Source organism: Gallinula chloropus (genome assembly GCF_964237585.1).
Source record: "Gallinula chloropus genome assembly, chromosome: 4".
Lineage (NCBI taxonomy): Eukaryota > Metazoa > Chordata > Aves > Gruiformes > Rallidae > Gallinula > Gallinula chloropus.
Window position 1 is genome coordinate 29,045,548 of NC_140088.1, and position 21,968 is coordinate 29,067,515.

Below are 21,968 nucleotides of genomic sequence, written 5' to 3' on the forward strand. Positions count from 1 at the left end.
AGTGGCAGTTAAGATCATTGCTGAAGATCTGTTCTCACATTCAGGCTCCTGTAGAGTGGCAAATGATCATGTACAAACTGTCAAACCTACGTGGTGAAGTAGTGTTCTGAACTACGCCAAGATGCCATCCTCAGCTGTAAAATGTGGATTTGTTACAGGAGGGCATCACACACCCTAAGCAAACAGGAAGTCTTCACATGGTTAAAGAAATGACTCTCCATGAATGCAAACACTGAAACCTATCTATATACCCACCCAGGACTACAATGCGAGACTTTGCAAGTTACAAAGTAATTCTAACAGTAGCCATTCTACCTTCTAAAGTGGTACCTCTACATATTCCTAGAGCAAAACAAATCCTTTATGAAGTATTCTGCAGAACACTGGATAACATACCTGAAATTTTTTTCCAAACTAGACCTTCTGAAGTTTCACCTCTGTTAAAATGCATATTTTTACACAGTTATGACACATACTCATAACTGTAACCCTTCGTGAAGGCTTCACAACAGTTTCTGTGTAGAACCTTTTCTACAGGTCAATATTTCACTGTTCAACTCCTAGAGATGCCGGATCCCAACAATCACCACACTTCCTAATCACGACCTTTGCAAGACTGTATGATCCCTTCACCGTCAGAGAACATCCTGACAGCGAGGAAAACAGATGACCAGCTCAGAAGACACTCTGCACAATATATGAAGACAGGAAAGTACACTTTCTGTCTCATTTATTAATACTGCTAATAATTTTTGCTGTGTCCCAGTTTTGTGGCCATCTGCAATCAGAATTCAGTTTAACTAATTAAAACAAAGACAACATAACAAAACCCACCACACAAATGTGCTACAGGATAAACCAGGCAGCTGCAGTCCTGTTAAGAGAACAAATACTCCATTTTCTGCACAAGAATTATTTTTAAGAAACTTAGAAAGGACCTAAGACACAATTAAATAAATCAGATCACTGAGCAGAAGACCTGATAAATGCCAGTTATCAGTTATGCTAATGGACTTATTTTTACAATGTTTCGGAAATTACTGGGGGCAGGTGGGTATTTTGCTCCATGCACATTCTCTGACAGTAAATAATAAGTGCAGCTTTTCAACTGGCACAAGGAGAGTATCTAGAGAGCCTCCCTCTACTACCTGTGACAGACTCACACAAATAAAATTATTCCCAAGACTTTTAAGCTCTGATTCCAATCAATTCAACTACTAGATTCCAAAATTACTAAAAAAGGTAACCGGGTTACCAAAATACTGTTTTCTTTTGATTCAGATGTAAAAAACAGAAAAGTTATGACAAGACCCAGTATGTATTCAATTCCTCATTTTAATGCCAGAATTACTAGTGATAATGTTAAGCTATTACATAATACCCAAATTTTACCTTGTGAATTCTTCAGAATTTGTATTTGTTGGCCTTTTACCTGTGGTTCCCTTAACAGGAATAGCTACAGAGCATGCTAATATATAGTAAACGTACAACTTCAAAACCTGAGTTTAAAAGGCAATATGGAGTCAGCAAATAAGTGAGCCGTGAGCTCGCACTCGCCATGGGCAGACACATCCCCACTGACACGGTGGAATTACAACATACTGCTGACACAAGCTCTGAATCTGTCCTAGAATGGAACAATATTTAGTACAACTGTCAGCCCTTGCGCTCTAGAGGAACACAGCCAGGTAGATTTAATCAGTACAGTGTCACAGTTCAGGTAGCTGCTGAGGCAGAGTAGCTGAGCTGCGGAGTCAGGCTGCGTGCTAACTACACTGCTGATACCCACCAACTCCATAGGCAAACAGCTCACCTTCTGAGACAGGGAAATCGCTCCTCTCCTACTGGAGTGACACCTCTACTCCTAAACGAGTCAGTCCAAGGCAAACCAAGCATCTGCTTGTAAACACAAAGTTCATCCTTGTATTACTAAGTAGCAGGGAAGCAGTGAAATCTAATATCCCACGATGCCTCCTTGGACAACCGTGGCATCTGCATCTCTACAATAATTTATCATTTTTCTGTTTTTTTTTTAAATATTACAGATTATATATGAGTGTAATTGTATACACAAGTACACACAAAACATGTACATAAGATAGGGAAGAAAAGTTCTGCCAATGGTGTAACTATCAGGGTCTCTTCTATCTCAACTATAACACCAGTAACACGTGCAGGAGAACTCTGAGGTCTGCCTTAAGTGACTCAAGAGATTGATTTCTTTTTTTTCTTGGAAAGGTAACGTGCAGTAAAGGAAAACAAGTTGTAGAGGCTTCAAAGTCACTTACAAAAAAAAAAAATTCCAACATACCTGAGACCTATAGAAATGGGACTTAAAAGATTTTAAAAAAACCCAACCAAACACAGTTACAGTGTCATAATTTTTAATTTGAGGGGTTTTATTCAAAACTGTCTACTGATTCCACTGTGCATTTTACATCAGGCAAAAGGAAGTTCTAAAACATGTAAAGACAATGAAAAGCTCATTTAAAACATATATAAACAAACTCATTCAAGAAGTTGCATGCACCAAACTACTGGGAAAACAACTTCCATTCAAACCTTGGAGTATCTGTTGCAGAAAGTTGTCTATACAGGGCTTCAAGACTGAGGCACTCAAAGAATTACATTCTTCAGGAAGCAAAAAGGAAGTCTGCTTTTCGGAAAGCAGGCTGCTTCCAGACTTCTGGAGAATGAGTTGTAACAAGGAAAGATGACAACTAAACTTACTTTCAAAACACACAAGGAATGAGAGGTTAAAGTTTTCATTAAAACTACTAATACTGCAAATTCTGAGCTTAAGTTGTAAAACTTGAAGGAACCATACACACAGAAGCCAAAATAATTTGACAGTACCACAATAAAATCAATCCTTTTTTTATGCACCCACAATTCCATCCTCTGTAAAGTTATATAGGGAAGAGAGACAACTGCACTAACCAGCACATCCTAATCAAAGGCAGAATGTTGAAAAAGTAGATTTAACTTGCACACAAGCTCCACAGAAAGACACGCTACTGCAAGGTAACACTACAGAAAGATCCTTGTCCCTTGGATGAGACTCTTCAACAGGAGCCTCCAGCACCACAAAGTCTGCCACCACTTGCAAGAGTAAACCATTATTTCTGGGTTGTTGGTGTGTTTTTGTCTTTCAGAAAAGCAGATCAAGTTGAAGAGAAAAATGAATATTCATTCCCAATTAAACTTTCATTTCTCGTTGAAATTTAGCTTGCTACAGTTTAACATACCTTTTTAGCAGCCATTCATACTTTTGAAAAAAAGATTAAACAGTTTTTTGAAAATTAGATAGGCAGCATGGGAACTCCAACACATTTGTAAGAGACATGACTGAACTTACCTTTTCCCATTCACTTTTACCATGGGTTCCCAAAGTTCCCTAGCTGAAAAGTCCAAACATACCACAGTACAGACCTACAATGTTTAAAAGAGAAGGGTTCAGGTAAAAGTGACAGGCATTGGCACTGTTTGGCAGAACGGAAAAAAAAAGAAAGAAGATGATCATGCCCTTTACTGGGCCATAAGCCTAAGCACATCCTGCCATATGGCACCACTGCAGTGTTTTAAATTATTTAAATTTTCATCCAAATTCTAATTTATAGTCATTGTTGCACATACAAGCCCTAAGAAGCAAAAGAGAGAAAATAATTTAAAGAAACACCAAGCTTGACCATAACCTTGTTTGGATCTCCAGTTAACCCATTTTAGTTTACATTCTGGTTTTAGAGCTACTAAGACAAGTTGTAACAAAAAGATTACTAGACACAAGAGTTCTTGAAAACAGGTATCCTGCACAGTGCTGGGAAAAGTCATGTGGCAAAGAACACCATGCTCAGGTCTCAATTTTTCTAAAGGTAAGTAGCACGACTGATACTTTCATTTGTCCACTTGAGAATATTTGACCCTTATGAAGTAAAAGTACTTCATAACTGAAAAGTATTGAGGCTCCATATACTTCAAGTATGGAGAAAGGCAAGCATGACTTCATAAAATTATCTCTTCTTTATTATTTAAAAGAAGCAGCTATTCATTCTGATGAAATTAATAGAATTTGTCTTGAGCTCGTTGTGAATGCAGTCATATGGGTTACTTTTTTTTTTTTAACCACCTAGTGTTGAGTTGGCCCTTGTAAATAAATTGCCTTGAATAAGCCCTGCTTGTTGGATGATAATTGAATGAGCTTGGGGAATCTTGCCAGTTCCAGGTGTTGAGAAGTTGGGAGAAAATAACATCTGTTCTCAAATAGCAGAAAGGCAAATTTAAAGTCACTCTTAATAAATCTGGAGCAGGAACATTAAATAAAGAGTAAAAGAGATAGATTATTTTCAGTAAAAATATGCACTTTTTTAATTAGCTGAATGTAGAAAAGCCAAGGCACTGCATTCTACATGATTCCGTTACAATTTTTTTCTCTCATCCCTTGGGCTATCACAATTTGTCACTGTGGCTAAAAGTCTCACATTCTCTGCACCATGTTCATTGTAAAAACAGCCAGACAACTACATGGCTGTACACTGACATGCAAGAACAGCCTAGCTAGCTAGGTGCCTAAGCAGAGATCTTAAAGATAGCCAGAGAGCACACCACTAAGTATGGTCTCCTGCCTATACATCTCACATACCCCCTTTAATAATTACATTCTCTTTTATACTTACAGATACCTTGATCCTCCTTTCCCACCCTCTTCATGGTTCAGATGCTTACCTTGTGATATGGAACAGTAACCCCACGGAAATAAGACCAGTAAGAGCCACCCCTCTGGATCACCACCTGGCCCCCAAGTGCCCGGGGCAGAATTTGAGTCAGCAGTGAGAGGGGACAGAGGAAACGAGTACTTAACTTGCTTTTTACACTGTTCTGCACAGATGATCCCACTCACTTCCAAGCACCACAAGACCTCAGATGTACGAATTACTGCAGCATGGCAATGACAGCAATGTATGCAAGTCCAACAGAGGAAAGAATTTAGAACGAGAACCTCAGGTACATTCACAGGGACTGGGAACTCAGTCCAGGGACACACTGTTATATGGAAAGAATGTAATAATAAAACCAGTAATTAATATCCATCAGTATCCTAAGGCTTTTAATGTAAGGGAAAAAATCTCAAGACAGAACAGCCCCTACCAGGACTTGCTCTCACTCACATAAAGACCTCACAACCTTTTAGTAGCAGAAAGGGTACAAATGTTCAGCATCTGCCTAGCTTTACAATTTAAAGTTTGTCTTAACTGGACAGTTATCCAGACTCATCTTCCACTGCATCTGTGCTGACACACACAGTATTGAGTAATCCTTCCTCTGCACCCGCTTTCCTGAAGGCAGCTACTTCACTTTTTAACGGAAGTTATACGGCATTCTTACCTGGCAAAACCACCCACAAATCTGGTTAAAAGCACAAGCTCTTTGTCTCAACCTGCCAAGAAACTTGCTCCCTACTGTTGCCCCAACACAGCAAGCATACTGAGAGGCCTTATTCACATAATCGTGTTCTCAGTTTCAGGACCGCCACTCGCAGCCTAAGAGCTAGCTGCTCACACAGAGACAGAAACAAAGTGTAATCAGAAAATCATTGGTTAACATAACAAAGTATAATTAAAAGAAAAAAACCCCACAAACACCACTCTCCACACCAGTTTTATATTTATCACCTCATTTTATTAACAAAGCTTGGGGGGATGGTGTTTACTCTATAACCTACCCTTAGGTCCGCAGAGCTACTGACTGCCATCGGCATGTCTCCCAGCTGGCAGCTGCACAGAGTACCTCAGGCTGAATGGTGGATCATCCCTCAGCTCCCACACAACTGGTACAGGGGGTAAGCACCCAGACACCTGGGACAGAAGCTTTTACACTGCAGCACCTGGCACATCTATGTTTTTTTGCCATGGTCAATGTCTCCACAGTATGATGACAATGCCGGTATTTGACCAGGTACTGCAGCCTTCTTCCAGACTGTAACAGAAGCTTTTGTTTTCCTCTTTGTCTCAGAACACAAATAGGAACATTCTTTGAAATATATTTAGACTAAACTTTTTTTTAAACTCTCAGGAATGTTGCCAATCCACTTTTAGCAGATGGTTTCCATGTCTTTAGGCAAGGCAGAAAAGCTTTAATCAGTAGAATCAAAAGAAATGTTGTGAAATTACATGCAATTTTACAAAAATCAAAGGCATTTCCTATATACTGTCAAGCAGACAAAAACATATTGATGTGTTGTTACTGGAAGAAGCTAAGGAATGTTTCATTTATTACAACTAAATTTCCTTCTGCGTGTTTTCCAGTTTCTGGGCTTCCTCATCACAAGGAATTTTACTCTCAAATTTAAAAATTCCTCAACAGCAGCTTATTTCTAAATTATGAAAAAAGAATCTGGGGCTGAATGATTAAAAATCTACCTTCCAGAGTCAGAAGTTGCAACACAAAAAGCTTTACCTTTGCTTACTTCTGCAAATGAGAGATCAGTAGCGTGGCTCCCCATTCACCCTACGGCCCAGTATTCTACAGCAGTCAGTCATCCCGAAAATGGTCTCCACTAATCAGTGATGAAATGTGCAGGGTTCACTCCAGCCATCAGCTATAACTAGTGCAAAGAGAACCAAAAACTGTCTGTAAACTGATTCTAAACACACTTCAGGCAACACTTCTGTCCTTTGTCTTTCCAGACTGCAGGAGTCCGTTCCTGTTGCCACCCTACTGAGACACCATGCAAATATGGTCCCACTTGCTCTAATCCAGTTTGTGCTTCAGTGCTTCTATTACCATTTACAAGCTCTTCCACGTCAGCCCGTATCAGGCAAAGGTGAAGACCCTTCCCACCTTGAAGACAAGACATATGGATCCTCAGAGTAACCATTAAAAACACATGCATAAGAGAGATGTATGTTATAATAATATAGACTATTTTAATATATATTTTCTATATTTCCATGTTCATCTCTGTGCAGTACTTAAATGAAAACAGAATAGTAGAATTAGCAATATGAAGGTGCTTTCAAACTATTTTCATGTAAGAAAGACAGAAGCCACGCTGAAAATCTCATACTTCATACAAACGTAAATCTATCAACATAGATAACAGCAATTCAATGAGACGAAAATGTTTTTATACTAAAAGCATTCCTGTTACAATGCCCACGTTTAGAGAAATGAAAGCTGCAAGTGAGAATGAATTATCCAAACACAGGTCTTCTGTCATCATTTTGCTACTGCTTTTTCTGGCCTTGCTGCTTCTAGTGCATAAATTCACCAGCCTTTCTGGTGTTATGTATGGCTTTATCTATGCCTTAGGAATTTGGGGGGGCTTTTTATTGTTAGTTTGTTTGCATTATGTCTAGCAGTTTGAAATTCATTTAAAACTTATTCATCTCTAAAACCATGTAAAAATACTAGCTAAACTCCAGTTTAAAATATCTCATTTAGTTACACCTAAGTTTAATAATGTCATAATCCTTTATGGCTGACATCATGTTGTAAAAGTCAGAGAGTACTATCTCTACTGCCTCTTGAAAAAACACAATCAAAACACGTTCATAATACTGAAGACAAACAGCAATAGAATTTTGGTGAATAGATTTTCTAAATATTTCTTGCTTCATTAGGAAGATACCACACATTTCAAAAGGTCTACATAAACTATATCAAATACATTTAAGTCTTGCGTTTTTGAATGCTAGATTTGGTTTTAATTAACACAAGCACATATTTGTAATAATCTAGTAGATGTGAAATTGGTTTTGAGAGCCACAAGTAAAACATTTTCAGAACAGAATCAGAAAATGGTGCATCTTCTTTCCACCCCGGTTTCAGTAACACTAGTGGAAACTCAACAGCTGCCACTCAATCACTGGAGTTTCACATTAACTAAAAAGGGATAAGGCATTCAAGTACTCTTCTGCAACCTTTAGCTTCTTCTGTATTTCTCCTTGACACTCCTTATCCTTACACATGAAGCGAATACATCTTCTAATCAGAAATACCACAGAAATTACAGCATGGTAATTACTCCCCCACCCTTTTCTTGAGCAACTTAAAATATTCCTGTTAGCACAAGTAGAAGATGGAAATGCTAGCATGGTGTGATCAAGCAATATACAGCTGATAAAATAATAAATACCTCAGAGAAAAGCAAATAAATAGAACAAAGTTATTTTAAAAACTACGCTGTGCTCTCTTCTGCAAGGCCTATTTATTTGGTGCACAGAGAAATCCCAAAAGGTGTTTTCTCTAACCGTAACTTCATTGCAATGATAATCCTGTAACAGATGGGCACAGACTCACTCAGTCTGCTGTGCTGGAAAAGTTTATCTGACAGTTTTACTTTTACCTACGGCACGCCAAACCTTCCTGCAAAGCCTCTGGCAAGTCATGACTCCATGCAGAAAGAAAAGCTTCAAAGGAATTTGAATCCACCACGAAAGCAGGGACAAGTATTTCACTTCATTAGTTGGACAATTCAGGAAATAGATCTCTAGCTAGATCCAGATTATATATGGGCAAGTAACACAACCTCAAAATCTTAATTTCCCTAAAATGAAGATTAGAATGACCATTTATCTATGGAGGAAAAAGAAGAAAAAAACCACAATCAGAAATACTATCTCCTTTTCTTACATTCTTCAGAAAGCTGCTTACAGAAATCCTCTTTTCTGGGAGATCACCTGTGACAGCTCCAATAAAAGGAAAATTCAAACATTCACATTTAAAGTAAGGGTGTTGATTTAGGAGACAGGAAATGACAAAACCAAAACTACAATAGGATTTCCACACCTCCACTGACATTACTGACATCAGGTCACTGAGATGATGATTTTTCAAGATAGGAGTAGAGAACTAGGCAATTATATGGTATTTAAAATGTACTAATTACAACATCCATGTTGGGAGAGATACCCAATCTCACATTTCAAAGCTCATGTCAGTCTCAAATTTGTATCAGTGAGGATCTATGGTGGGAGAACAGGCAGAGCTACTGTATGACATGTGATGCTTTACTACTGCAGGATTCACACACTCTCTCTAGGGTGTTACTAATGGGAGAAGAGACTTTCTGCCTGATTCATCTGAGCAACTCCAGCAACGAGTCAAACCTGACACCAAGTCTGTATAAATCTGACCATATTAATTCTCTATATCGCTCTCCTCTGTCCATCTCCTGCAGATCTTACCCACGGAGATGAAGATCTCCAAGTCAAGGGGTTCACTACACATTTGTACAGCACTGATGACAAGATGGCTGGGATTTCAGCTAGCTGTCCCAGTGTTACTGTCATTGACATAGTAAATACAGAAATGCTTATCATTTCAGTAGAAAATATAGTAATAACCAATGGACTTGGGAAGACACATTCTGGCATTTTAAAGGCAGAGGATTTCAAGGTAGCGACCTGGACTATCCATCTCCACATTAAAAGAGGAGAAATTAGAATATTCTCATTTATTCATATTGAAAGCCAAGTAGAGGAGGTGCAACCATTACAGTCATGGTCTTGGCTCCTACTGATCCCTGCCTTTGCCTCAGGAAAATCAGGATATCATGTTAAAAATAGCACCTCGGTTACAAAACACCAGTTGAGCAGAGAAAAATTATAAAGAAAATGGAAACAGTGTTGTTACACAGGGAATACGTCAGCACTGCACAACCACAGTCAGATTAGATTTAATGGAAGAATGAAGATAGACCATGAAGGTTCAGGTAGCTGGCAGTTTCAGTTCCTACTCAGTGTATCTGCCCACACTGTCCCACCAAACAGCCTCTTACTGAGCTATTTCTCATGTCCCTAAAATAAAGGAACCCAGAAGTTTCTGAAGAGGCTACAGAGCTAGCACTGGAAGGCCAAAGACATCACAGAAAGGTTCCTCCACTGATGATGGAAGTGCCATTGACCTTTGACCATAATATGGCTCAGTGAACAAAACAGGTTAGACTAGAAGACACTTTTAATACAAAAAAGGGAAATTAAAAGGAAAGCAATATAGCACATGAAAAGTAATATCTCTCAGAAGAGGCGTAACAAGATACAGAGTCAGTTTTCACTTTTGCATTGGACAGAAATTTATCATTAAGGAGTGTGGCTAGTTGTAGACCAGTAAATCACTGCTTAGCAGTCACACTGTATCTGCTCTGGACTCAGGGGCAATCCCAAAACAGAAAAGCACACTAAACTAAGTCCAGTCTCCAATCTCTGGGCCAACTGTAGCTAACACCACAAAGTTACATCTGCAATAAATGAAGACAGCTGTTAACCAGCTAAAGATGACCCATGCCCCATTACATCCCCTGCCACACTCCACATTTTAACAGCTAAAGATCAAGTTGTGAGACTATTCTAATGACAACCAAGGATTCTCCATCATTCCTAGGAAGGCAGCTAAGCCATCTTCACAACTGCCACAGCTGCCTCAGGATCTGAGCCTAATACTCAGTTTTTTAAATCACTATTCTTTACATATCATGTCTCTAACATCCCAATGGATGATATTAGCTTATCACATCACACTGCAGCTTATGCATATTTTCATAGTATAATGTTGATGACAGGACCTTTTGTGTTGAACACAATTAAGCTGCTTCTGTGCCTTGTCACAGGCAAAGGGGCAACTTTTGATAGAGGCAGGCAACAACTTCAGCCTTTTGGCCCTAGAGATGATGGAGAAACCACATAACACATGCCAGGCTCAGGGATAAACAAGTGTTTGAAGCCTGGTTTTATAATATAATGGAAAGCCTCGTATTTTGTGCACATAAGATTTGCAGGTCCAGGTCCTGTGCTACTGGAGGCAGACATATCTTTCATAAGCACTCATCTCATGCAAGAGAAAAAAAATAAACTCCATCGGCCAAAAACACTATCCTGGGATGTGATTCTAGGGCTGTATCCTATTCCTCAAACACAGGAAGTACCAGTAGCACACAGAGGCCACCTCTCAAAACACAGTCTTGAACTCAGTGCATAATAATACTTTCACAAATGCAGAACATGTACCTTGTGTACAGATATAACCATCTTTCTCTGACCCAGTAAACAAGACGATGCATGACATTATACAGCACCCTCAGTACCTCCAGGCAAAGGCTCTTTTGAGTTTTAGGCCCTGAAAGAAGTCACACCTCCCACTGCTCTCTCTGCCTGCTCTTATATACAACAAGTTAATTGGCAGATCAGGATCAGCCCCAGGGCACGGCATGCCCAAGTGGAAGAATGGGTTTTGCACTGGGCTGCTGAGGGGGCTACTGCCACAAGAACATGGCAGTGGGACCAAGCCGATCCCACACACAAAGTACAACTCCTGGTAGCTATGCGTAGCTCTTGCTTTATGTTTCTTTTCACATGTATTTGTCCATACTTTGGTCACGTAGATAAAAGCACTCATTAGCACTAAAATGGGCACAATGCTCTAGCAGAAAGTCAAAAAGCCTAAGTTTAAATCTCTGCACAGCTGGAGGCTGCTCGAGTCAACCTGAGCAAGGCCTTCCGGAGTGACACCTAGCCAGCGCAAACGAAGCGCTGTGCTGGGCCCAGAACCCTCAGCTGAACAGCAACCTCCATCGCTGCACGGCCCATGAATCAGCTGCTCAAAGACTGCAACCACAATCCGCTCTTTCCACTGAAGCTGTGCCACTATGCAGAGACAACACACATCAACAAAAATGAGTTTTTTCAGAGAGAAAAGACAAAATTATCCAGCTTAGCAATAAAGGAGCTTGTGCAGGGCACAGAAGACACAGTTTCCAGCCTCTGCTCCCAATAAATTTTTAAGCTTTTGTTGAAGATTTTTTTTCTTCATGTGAACTACAGAGACTGTCTGGATTGAAGGAAACAGAATTCAGGTCAATTTCCTTCCCAACTACAAAGCTAGCAATCACTCTCACTTTGTAGCCAAACATAATTTTTCTTGATTCTGGCTCAAAAAAACCAACCGCAAAAAAAAAAAAAAAAAAAAAAAAAGGCAACTGAACTGGCATAGAATCATAGAATGGTCTGGGTTGGAAGGGACCCCAAGGATCATAGAGCTCCAACCCCCCTGCCACAGGCAGGGACACAAACCTCCAGGCCTGGATCTACACAAGGCTGCCCAGGGCCCCATCCAACCTGGCCTTGAACACCTCCAGGGACGGGGAATCCACCACCTCTCTGGGCAGCCTGTTCCAGCACCTCACCACCCTTTCTGTAAAAAACTTCCCCCTATGTTATTCCTATTGTATAAACCTGAAGAATTAATAGAACAATCATGCTGACAATGTGGAAAAAAAAAAATCATTCTGATAAAAGAACTTTAATCATGAAAGGAACCACTCAATCTCCTGCAATCAAATACAGTTACCTTAATAAGGACAGACTACCACTTCTCTATTTTGGCCACTGTGTCCTAACCATGGCAAAATAAATCCTCAGTAGAAGAGCCATCAAGAAAGAAAAGAACTAAAGATATTTAAAGCTCAAAAAAGTTAACTTTAGTAACAATAATAATAAATTATCACACTGTAGTGAACACAACCAATGTTGTTAAGTCTTCGGTAGATGGTCCTTGAAATACCTGAACCTCCAGCAATGTCTGAAAATTTGCAGCAATTTAAGAGTCAATGAAATCACTATATTAAGGTTTTCTTTAGTGCACCCATTAAGCATGAAAGAACATGAAAGTTAAATTCAAATTAATCTGCACTGACATGCAGCAATCTAGAATGACTTGAGAAGTCACAGCCTAAAGAGAAAAAATAATGGGATTAATCCTGCATGTCTTACATATCTGAATAGTTCCTTCTCTTGCAATTAGTTACATAGGGACAGCAGGTCTCTCTGTATACAGACTGTGAATATAGGGCCCTCTGTAGCAGAGCAATAGCTGTGTTCCCAGGGCTACCGTCTACTGCTCATCTGTTTCTCAATAGAATAAATACACTGCAGTGAGTGATAAACATGCCTAATTGCTTTTGAGCTTGAGAGAAATAAACTGGGGGATTTAGCAATTAATTATTCCCACAAGGAAAGCACCACAAGAGTAAGAGACACGGTGGAGTGGCCATGCAAATCCTAGTGTGGCTGTCTTTCTGGAATCCAGCTAGCCAGCCAGGCTGCAAAGGACAGCTATCACAAACCAGCGGTTTATATGCTACATTCTTCCTCATGTTTGAGGAAATAAAGGGTAGATATCAAATGTGGGATTTACTTATTCAAATCTTTAGATTTCTAAAATTAAGAATCTGGGTTGATCTAGTTCCCAAATTCAAAATACGCGATTTCTGGGAGCAAGCCTTTCCACCCTACACACCTGTCCAAGACTGGAGCCTCACACTGCAGATCTCTCCCTCCTCCAGCTGACCACCGAGGGTGACTGAATATCCAACTACAGGGCAGCTAACATCAGCTGAAGTAAATCTACAGAGCAAACCGTTCTAAGCAGCAAGTTGAGAGATCACACACACATCTCCTCTCTTACAAACTTTCCCAACTAAGTCCACCCAGGGCTTGGCATTCCATTTATGACAACAGACACAGCAGCTTGCAAAGGTGAAGGACCAAAGTCCTAGTACAACACAGATGTCTTAGTAACCATCCACTGACCTTAACTAAGAATTTAACTGGTCAAGAAATGAACTGTGTGTTTATACCTTTAACATAAATCTACTTTATGTATTAACTGCATGTAATTTATTAATTCTGTTTAGGTGGGGTGCGGGATGGGGGAAAAGGTTAAGGTTTATTTCATAGACTTGTCTGCAATTTTTAAACGTAATGCTGGAATGCGAACATCATCTGATTAAAAGTAGGAAGACTGAAGACTATTAAAATTACATAGCATAGTAAGATAAACAGGATGGCACACATGAGGTATTCTAAGTGACAACAGCTTAATCCAGCAGAGCTTTTAAAGAAAAATGTTGAATCCAACACCTAAGAGCTGGGCTGCAGAAAACAATAAATCACTCCCTTGTTGCTGGTGGTTTTCTTCCTGCCATTCTTACATCTTCAGTATCTGATTAAGAGCACCTACCTGCTCACATGATCTTCTAACTGCACAGGCAACTCTGGGCTGTTTTATAGTGACAGAAATGATGCATGAAACATTATTAAGATGAAGAAGTGTGTTGTGATCTGTCTGAAGCACTCTTGCATTGATTTGAATAAAATGATATTGGTTGGGTCTTAGGGGTTTGGGTTTTTTTTTTTGAACCAGTATGTTTGTTATGAACTCAACAGAAGTTACTGTTTTCCAATAAAATACAGAAAAACTGATTTTAAGTCTTTGGTTGGAACCACAGGTGTTTTATTTAACACAGTATTGATTAACCTTAGCCCTTTAAGGTACACGTTCTGGCAATAAAACTCAATAGTACTAAATTATAGATGTGTCATGCACCTTTGTTAAAGGGCTGCATTTTGCATAAAACTATCTGGTCTTTTCCTTGGTTTCTTTCACACACAATTCATCTCAAAAAATATACCACCTTGTCTGCAAACTCAAAAGGAAGTAGAAACTTTAAGAGTTTCTCTCGGTGGGTTGCCTGATAGAAAAAAAAAGTATGCCTCCTACCACAGATCAGGGAAAAGGTTACCTTTATTACTAGCCAGGTAACACTCAGATGTCATTAACACAACACACTACCACAGAAAAGCATGAAAGTCACCATCATCATTGTAATACAGTAAAGTGCTTTGACCAAAACTACCTTGTAAATGGTGGGAGGCCACAAGCCAAGAATTCATGATCCTCAGGCTTAAGCTCAAGTTCCAGCATCATGGTTGCACTCCACAAAATACTTCTTTCTGTGCTCCACATTGCCCTGCTAGACTGTGGTGCTGCCAATCCTGCCCACATCAGAAGTCTGCATACAGGTGTATCACTCATGTGCAGCGCAGTCATAGACTACACTACGTAGATCAACATATAATGAGGGAAGAAGGAAGCAGAGAAATACCGTACAGGCAGAGCACATATACAAGCTCACACTCCTTTTCCAGCACTCAGAAAATGTGTGCAGAGAAACGATTACCCTTTAACACTTGCGTAGGTACAGATACACAGCAGGTAAGACGTGCAATATGGCAGGTACACACTTGTGCACTGTTGTGGTTTAACCCGGCAGGCGGCTACAACAACCGCAACCAGTGGAAGAGAACCATAAGAAGTAAAACTCATGGTTTGGGGCAAAACCAGTTCAATACAACAGAAAAGGATTTTGATTATTCTAAGAACAATACAAGAGTATAAAAAACAAGTGACACACAACACAACTGCTCACCAACTACTGACTGACGCCCAGATAATTCCCAAGCCATGGCCTTCCCTAGCCAACTTCCCCCAGCTTACATACCAAACATGACACCATATGATATGGAATATCCCTTTGGCCAGTTTGGGTCAGGTGGGCTGGCTGTGCCCCCTTCCAGCTTCTAGCGAACCTCCTGCACAAAGCTCATGCCTCCTCACTGCCAGAGTCTGGAAAGCTGAAAGTTCTTGACTTAATTTTTAACACCGCTATGCAACAACTAAAACATTCTCACCATGAGAAGGACATCAAAGTCCTCGAGCATGTCCAGAGAAGGTGAAGGGGCTGGACGGCAAATCATATGAGGAGCAGCTGAGGGAGCTGGGGCTGTTGAGCTTGGAGAAGAGGAGGCTGAGGAGAGACCCTATCACCACCTACAACTACCTGAAGGGAGGTTGTAGAGAGATGGGTGGTGGTCTCTTCAGCCAGGGGACAGGAAACAGGACAAGGGGAAATGGCATGAAGCTGTGCCAGGGCAGGTTCAGATTAGATGTTATGAAAAAAATTTTCACTGAAAGAGTTGTCAGGGCCTGGAACAGGCTGCCCAGGGAGGGGGTTGAGTCACCATCCCTGGATGTGTTTAAAAAAAGGGTACATGAGGTACTTAGGGATATGGTTTAGCATATGACAGGAATGGTTGGACTAGATACTTTTAAAGGTTTTTTCCAACCTAGTGATTCTGTCATCAGTGTTACCAACATTATTCTCATAATAAATCCAAAACACAGCACTATACCCACTGTTAGGAAGAGAATTAACTCTATCCCAGCCAAAACAAAGACGCGCATTCAAACTTCCGCATTTCTGGCCAACTCCAGTACCAGCCTTTCCCCTTCCATACTGTTCTTTCCGAACATAAAACACACATAGTGTCATTCTCTCTGAACTTCTATGTAGAAATCTTTTTTATAGTCTGATACTTCTCCTGCCACAATAACATATTTTTAAAAACACACACTTTTAAAAGTGTGTTATATGAAGGCATGTCTTATTCCTTCTCATTTCCAGGACACTTGATAAAATATTACAAGATTGCAATTTATATGCTAAAGGAATTCCCAGATGGTATCTAATTAAACAATTCAATCAGAATACAAATTAAAATGAAATACTAGCATAACCCCATGTGTAAAATGCAGCATTTAGAGTTCTCTGGTATTTGCAGGATATCCTATGGAATGCAGTTCTATTGCCTGTGCTAATTTCATGCCTGTTCAGCACTGCAGAACATCTGAGCTATTGACACCTCTCTCCAACATAAAAAAAAAAGAACTTCTCCAAGGAAAAGTTTAATGGCAAACTGCAGATAACCATTGTAACTTTGTCCAGAACCACTGCAGCAGCTGGTTTACCCAATTTACAGGAATGAATATCAAACATAGTTTTTTAAAGCTGACCTTGAAGCTCATCCCAAACCCAGTAAAGCTCAGGATACTGCTTCCAATGAGTTTTGCACCACAACACAGAATTCACAGCATCTCACAGGGCTAAGCAAAATCTGATTAAAACAACATCTTATTCTGCAACCTCTGCCACAAGAATTCCTTGCAAACCCTGGTTATTACAATTTGACAAGTAAAAGCACAGGAAACCCACTTATGTATAATGATCTATGATTTTTAATTTATTTATCTTAAAAATTAAGTTGTTTCAGTAAGGTATGAGAATTTCGTATTTTTTTCTTTTTTCCACTCAATGTATTTTAGTGCTTATTACCAAACTGCACACAATTATTTTTAGAAGACTCTCTTCAACTTCCATACACGTTATTTAAGGAAAATACCTGCTGGTTTGGTTTACACATAGTCACAAAAAGTCACCAAAAAAGTTTATGCTCTAATCCATGCTATCCTCTACTCTGATTTAAGTACATCTTTCTTTACTACTCTGAAAAGAGCCAAGGAACACGTCTATATGGACATTGCTATCTTCCTTGAAAAGATCCAGTATTCGTGCTTCACACCAACAAAAATAAAGGAGTTATGCTTCAACCTCCTATGGAAAGTCAATTAATTTCACGTATCTAACTTTTAACAGTGCCTTTTGAAAAATCCCTGCCTTCATGCATGCTTCCACAGTGCACTCCACTGGCACACAGAAAAGAATATACTTCCTTTTAAAAAACCACTTCAGGAATCAAGAAAAACTGGAATCAAAGGACTGCATAAGAGAGGTTAAAACATGCAGGAGCTACTATAACTCATCCTCCAGGGAAAGGAAAAAAAAAAAAGTATTTTAGTAATTTGCCATCACTATCTGAAAAATGAAGGCATACACAAACTGAATGGTGATGTGTCATATTTTAAAAAATACTAATACAAGTCAGAGCAAAATAGTTGGGCTTTAATAGTACTGCAAACTTATCAGTATTGACAAGCAGGAGAAGCCAAATTCATACAGAATTAGCTACCCTGCCCATTCCACCTTTCTTTGTATTCACAGAACGCCAATTGGCCAAAACTGCCTGGAAGCAGGAGAGATTTTCTGGCATCCTTTACCAGATGGTCTGCTCTCCCTTTTCAGATTTAGAAGAGATTAGAACTAGGACTTGAACATTCAGTAGAGGTTATGCAGAAGCAGAGAAAGATGGTCCCTCTAGATTTTCTAAGAGCACTCACCTACCTCACACTCAGCCTCCTTACTATCCAACCCACTTCGCAGAAAGGCGGAATGACTCTACGATGCCATGCAGACGATGGAAGTAAAAAGGAAAGTACTAAGATCACCTAGCAAAGCAAAGTCATGTAAAACCCCAAAACTCCCAGGAAATAATCATATTCTTTCCCACTGCTTGCCCACTTCAACCCTTCTCCCAGAGCTCCCGTTAAAAGGAGATCAAATTAAAAAGGCATTACACAAATGAGAGATTGTCCCAGTTATAATCCCAAGTGGTTCCCAGCGCTACAGCAGCACTGAGGGGAAACCTTGAGCACACCCGGACACACACAGACTCTCAACGCGGATTAGCAGAGTCAGGCTTACAGGGGTAAGAGAACAAATATCCCCCTCGCAGAAGCCCATTTTGGCGAAGGAAAATAACAAACACGAAACAATGACGACAGCAGCAAGACGGGAAGGGGGTCCCCTGCCCCCCGCGCCGAGCCCTCCCCGCGGAGCCCCCACTTGAGCCAGACGCGGGCTGGGAGATGAGGTCAGGTTTATTACAGCACCAGGCCGAGCCCAGCCCGGCGGGGCTGCCGCCGCTGCCCGGCGCTCGGGCCGAGCCAAGGCGCCCTCCGCCACCCGGCGCTCCGCCGCGTACCGCCGCCCCGGCCCCCATGGCCCACTCCCCACGGGGCGGGGGAGACTTCCCGCGGCCGGCGGCCCCGGCTCGCCACCCCGTGCGGTAGCCGACCAGGGAGGAAGAAGGGGAGCGGGGCAGGTCCTGTGTGTGTGTGTGTGTGTGTGTGTGTGCCCCCATCGCACACGCACCGCCCGCCTCCGCCGCTCCTCTCGCCAGGCACCGGGAGGGGACCGCCGGGGACTCCCACACGCACCGCAGCCTCCGCGCAGCCCCTGGCTCTTCCGGGCTGAGGAATGGCTCTCCCCGATCACGACAGAAATGTCACAGGCACACACAGCGAACGCGGCGGGAGGGGATGGAGACTGCACACGGCAAGCGGCGGGGTGGGGAAGGAAAGCAAGCCGGGGGTAAGGTGGTACCTTGGATGTGCTGCTTGATGACATTTTCCAAATGGTCCAGCCTTTCTATAATCCTTAAAGTGTCCCCTTTGTCTTCCTCTAACTTTTTTTCTGAGATCGGCTCCTGCACTTTCACGTAAACACTGGCAATGTAGTTGGTGACCCAGCCCACGTACAGTAGGCAGACGATGTTAGTCATTCCACTCAAAATCACGCAAGTGGACACTAAAGTTTTGGTTTTCCTGGTGCACACCATCCTGAGATCCCTCCATATAGCTCCAAAAAATCCTGTGATCCAGAAAACAAAAATAAACTGCGATGAAAAGAAATCCTTTCCCCCCTTTCCCGAAACGGAGACCACTCAGAAGTCAGTAAATTTCCATGCAAAAAAAAGTTCTCTCATCCACAGAATAAAAATATTTGTCGCCTACCTAGAAGGAGAGGTGGGGGTGGGGAGGGCTGATAATTAGAATCCTGGATTTTAGTACATTAAAATAGCTGAAACTTTGCGCTAGCAGTACCGGCAGCCGACCAGCAAGGCGTGCCAGCCGCCTGGCTGCCCGCTGCTCCTAGGCACCGGCTCCTGCCACGGGCATCAAGGACGCGAGCAGCCAAGTGCCCAAGTCTTGCAAACTTTGTTCCCTCCGACGCCGCTCCCCGTCGCCACCGGCCGCGGCTCCAGAATCAGACCCTGGGAGCAGCTTGCCGGAGAGCGGGGCTTGCTCGGCCGCGGATTGACAGCCCCCTCCTCCAATAAAGAGCCTGCTCCGGCACGGAGGTTGCTGCCATCACCGTATGGCCGACGGGGACCCACGCGGGGCGGGGTTACCGCGGGGCCCACCTGCTCCGCGCACACACACAGACACACACGCACTCCGGGGCGTTGGGGCCCCTCCGCCGCGCTGCGAGCCTGGGCGGGAGGGCGGGGACGGCGGCCTCCCTGCTATTTCTGTAGCTGGCTGCAAAGCGCTTCCAGCCTGGCTGGGAAGCGGCAGCCGGTTCCCGTTCGCTGCTGCTAGGTGAACGCTCTGCTGCTTGGCTGGAGAGAGCAGCCGGTGTCATTAAGATCTGTGCTCGCACAGAAAGCCATCCATTTGCCTGGAGCGGGGGAAACCGGAGACGTGCCTCTGGCTCATCCGAGCTGTCCCTGCCACAGCTCTAGATTACCCAGCGACCACCCGCTGTTACAATACGTTTGTCTTCTAGCCCGTTTGCCCCCTTCCCCAGGGACGCCGTATCAGGAACCGCTAATTGTTGCTTGCGTCCACACCAGCAAGCCCCAGCATCCATCCATCGCCTCCCCACTTCCACAGAAGTAGGCTGTACGACAGTACACCCTGGCAGAATTACCTGCAGTATCAGGGACAGCATCGGCAACTCACAATTGAGTTCAGTGCCTCTATCCGTGCTGCGCTCTCCTCCTCACCTCACATTTTACATACTCTTGGAAATACACTAAGGCAGCAAAAGCCTCCCCACAGTGATTTGAGAGAAGGTACACAACAGAGCAATCTCCTCCATTCCCATCAGAGAGGAACTTCTGTACTAAACGAGATCATTTTGTTCCGACAGTCTCAAGACCAAAATGCAACATTAGCATGACCAGTAGCAGGAACAATGAGGCACCTGTTAATTAACACACTGAATGTTGTTTTAAGGTCTTACTATCCAGTGAAAGGAAGTAGTAACAAATGCGGTGGATCATACCATAGTTTTTTACCTATGTGGTAAATATAAATTAGTCCCCCTCCCCAACTGATGTTACTGTGTGTGCACATGGAAAGCACAGCAGATACCAGGACTCACTACTCAGAAGCACACGTGTGTGAGCATTCAAACCCTGCAATATTTTGAATGCACATTTCGCTATCCCAAAGAAGTAGAAGTAGATGTTTTGTCTCAGGCTGTGGGGCTGTTATTTTTAAAATTAATTATAAGCAAGGCCTGGTATTCAAAAGAGATGGCAGGCAACCGTCCTGCCAAAAGGCAGAATGACTTCTTCCTTTCCACCAGTTGGTACTCCATAGAAACAGTAAAAACGATGGATACTCAAACACATACAAAACCGGCGCCAATAGACGCGGCAATAAACTCTGCCAATGAAGCTCAAAAAACAAACCGCCTCCTCAGTCTTCTAACCCTCTCTGAAAACTAACGCAGAGTGCAACCAATTTAGAAGCACTTCCCCAGTGACACACTGAAGGAGGTCAGCCCAACAGAACTCATTTGGAAATTAGAAAATGTAACTCAAGGTATTTGCACGTGAAAAAGAATATACATTCACGTTTTAAGGAAAAAGTATCTTTAGCAACACAGGAAAGTTTGCTAGACAAGCCAATCAATGAACAATTTCAAGCTTTATAAAAGGCAAAATATTGACACAATATAATAGCACAGCTTCCTCACATAAGTCAATTATCCTGCTTGGTCTGCAGTGAACACTCGGCTACAGCATCATTCATTTCCCTATTTCCTGTCTTTGTACTTCAGTGTTACAGCTTCGCATCTGGTAGCGACCGGGGGCAGTAAGCGCCTATCACTGTGGTCTTTAACAACAGCGTTATCTAAACTCGCTTTAAGCTTTGTAAACTCCACCTGCAGCCACGACATACACATTCATCAGCCCTGGCAATTTAGGCAGAATACAGGACTATGCCTTGGACTTCTCAATTTAAAGCAAAACTTAATCAAAATCATTCCAGATAAGGGATGAGTAACAACTATTAATAAGTCATATTTTCCATGGAAGTTTATAAAATATTAACAAACTAACTGCTTTTATAAAAAAATATGGACAGTACTGGTTACTAATGACCGTCGGCACATCCATAAGTGACATCAAGGTTTGAAAAAAGATGGCTAATGTGTCTCACAGGCCTAATGCATTGCTTATAACACCACATAATTGATTAACCTTTTCTTCCAGTAACTATTAATAGTTCATTAGCCCTTTGGTCCCAACAGTTTTCTGATCATGTTTAAAATATAGTTTCATTTGTAACTACAGTCTCCTACTATCAAAGCCGCACTCCTCAAC

At 41.8% G+C, this 21,968-nt stretch overlaps 1 protein-coding gene across 1 annotated transcript in view; it reads right to left on the reverse strand.

Annotated features, from left to right (window-relative positions):
- Window positions 1-19,562, reverse strand: part of GALNT18 (polypeptide N-acetylgalactosaminyltransferase 18) — a 227,541-nt gene extending 207,979 nt beyond the window's left edge. The window contains exons 1-2 of the mRNA XM_084264078.1: window positions 19,363-19,562; window positions 18,953-19,219 (exon numbers count right to left, since the gene is read on the reverse strand). Coding sequence (XP_084120204.1) covers window positions 18,953-19,187 — 235 coding nt within the window. The 5' untranslated portion in view covers window positions 19,188-19,219; window positions 19,363-19,562. The remainder of the gene's footprint in view (window positions 1-18,952; window positions 19,220-19,362) is intronic.
- Between the last annotated feature and the right edge of the window lie 2,406 nt (window positions 19,563-21,968).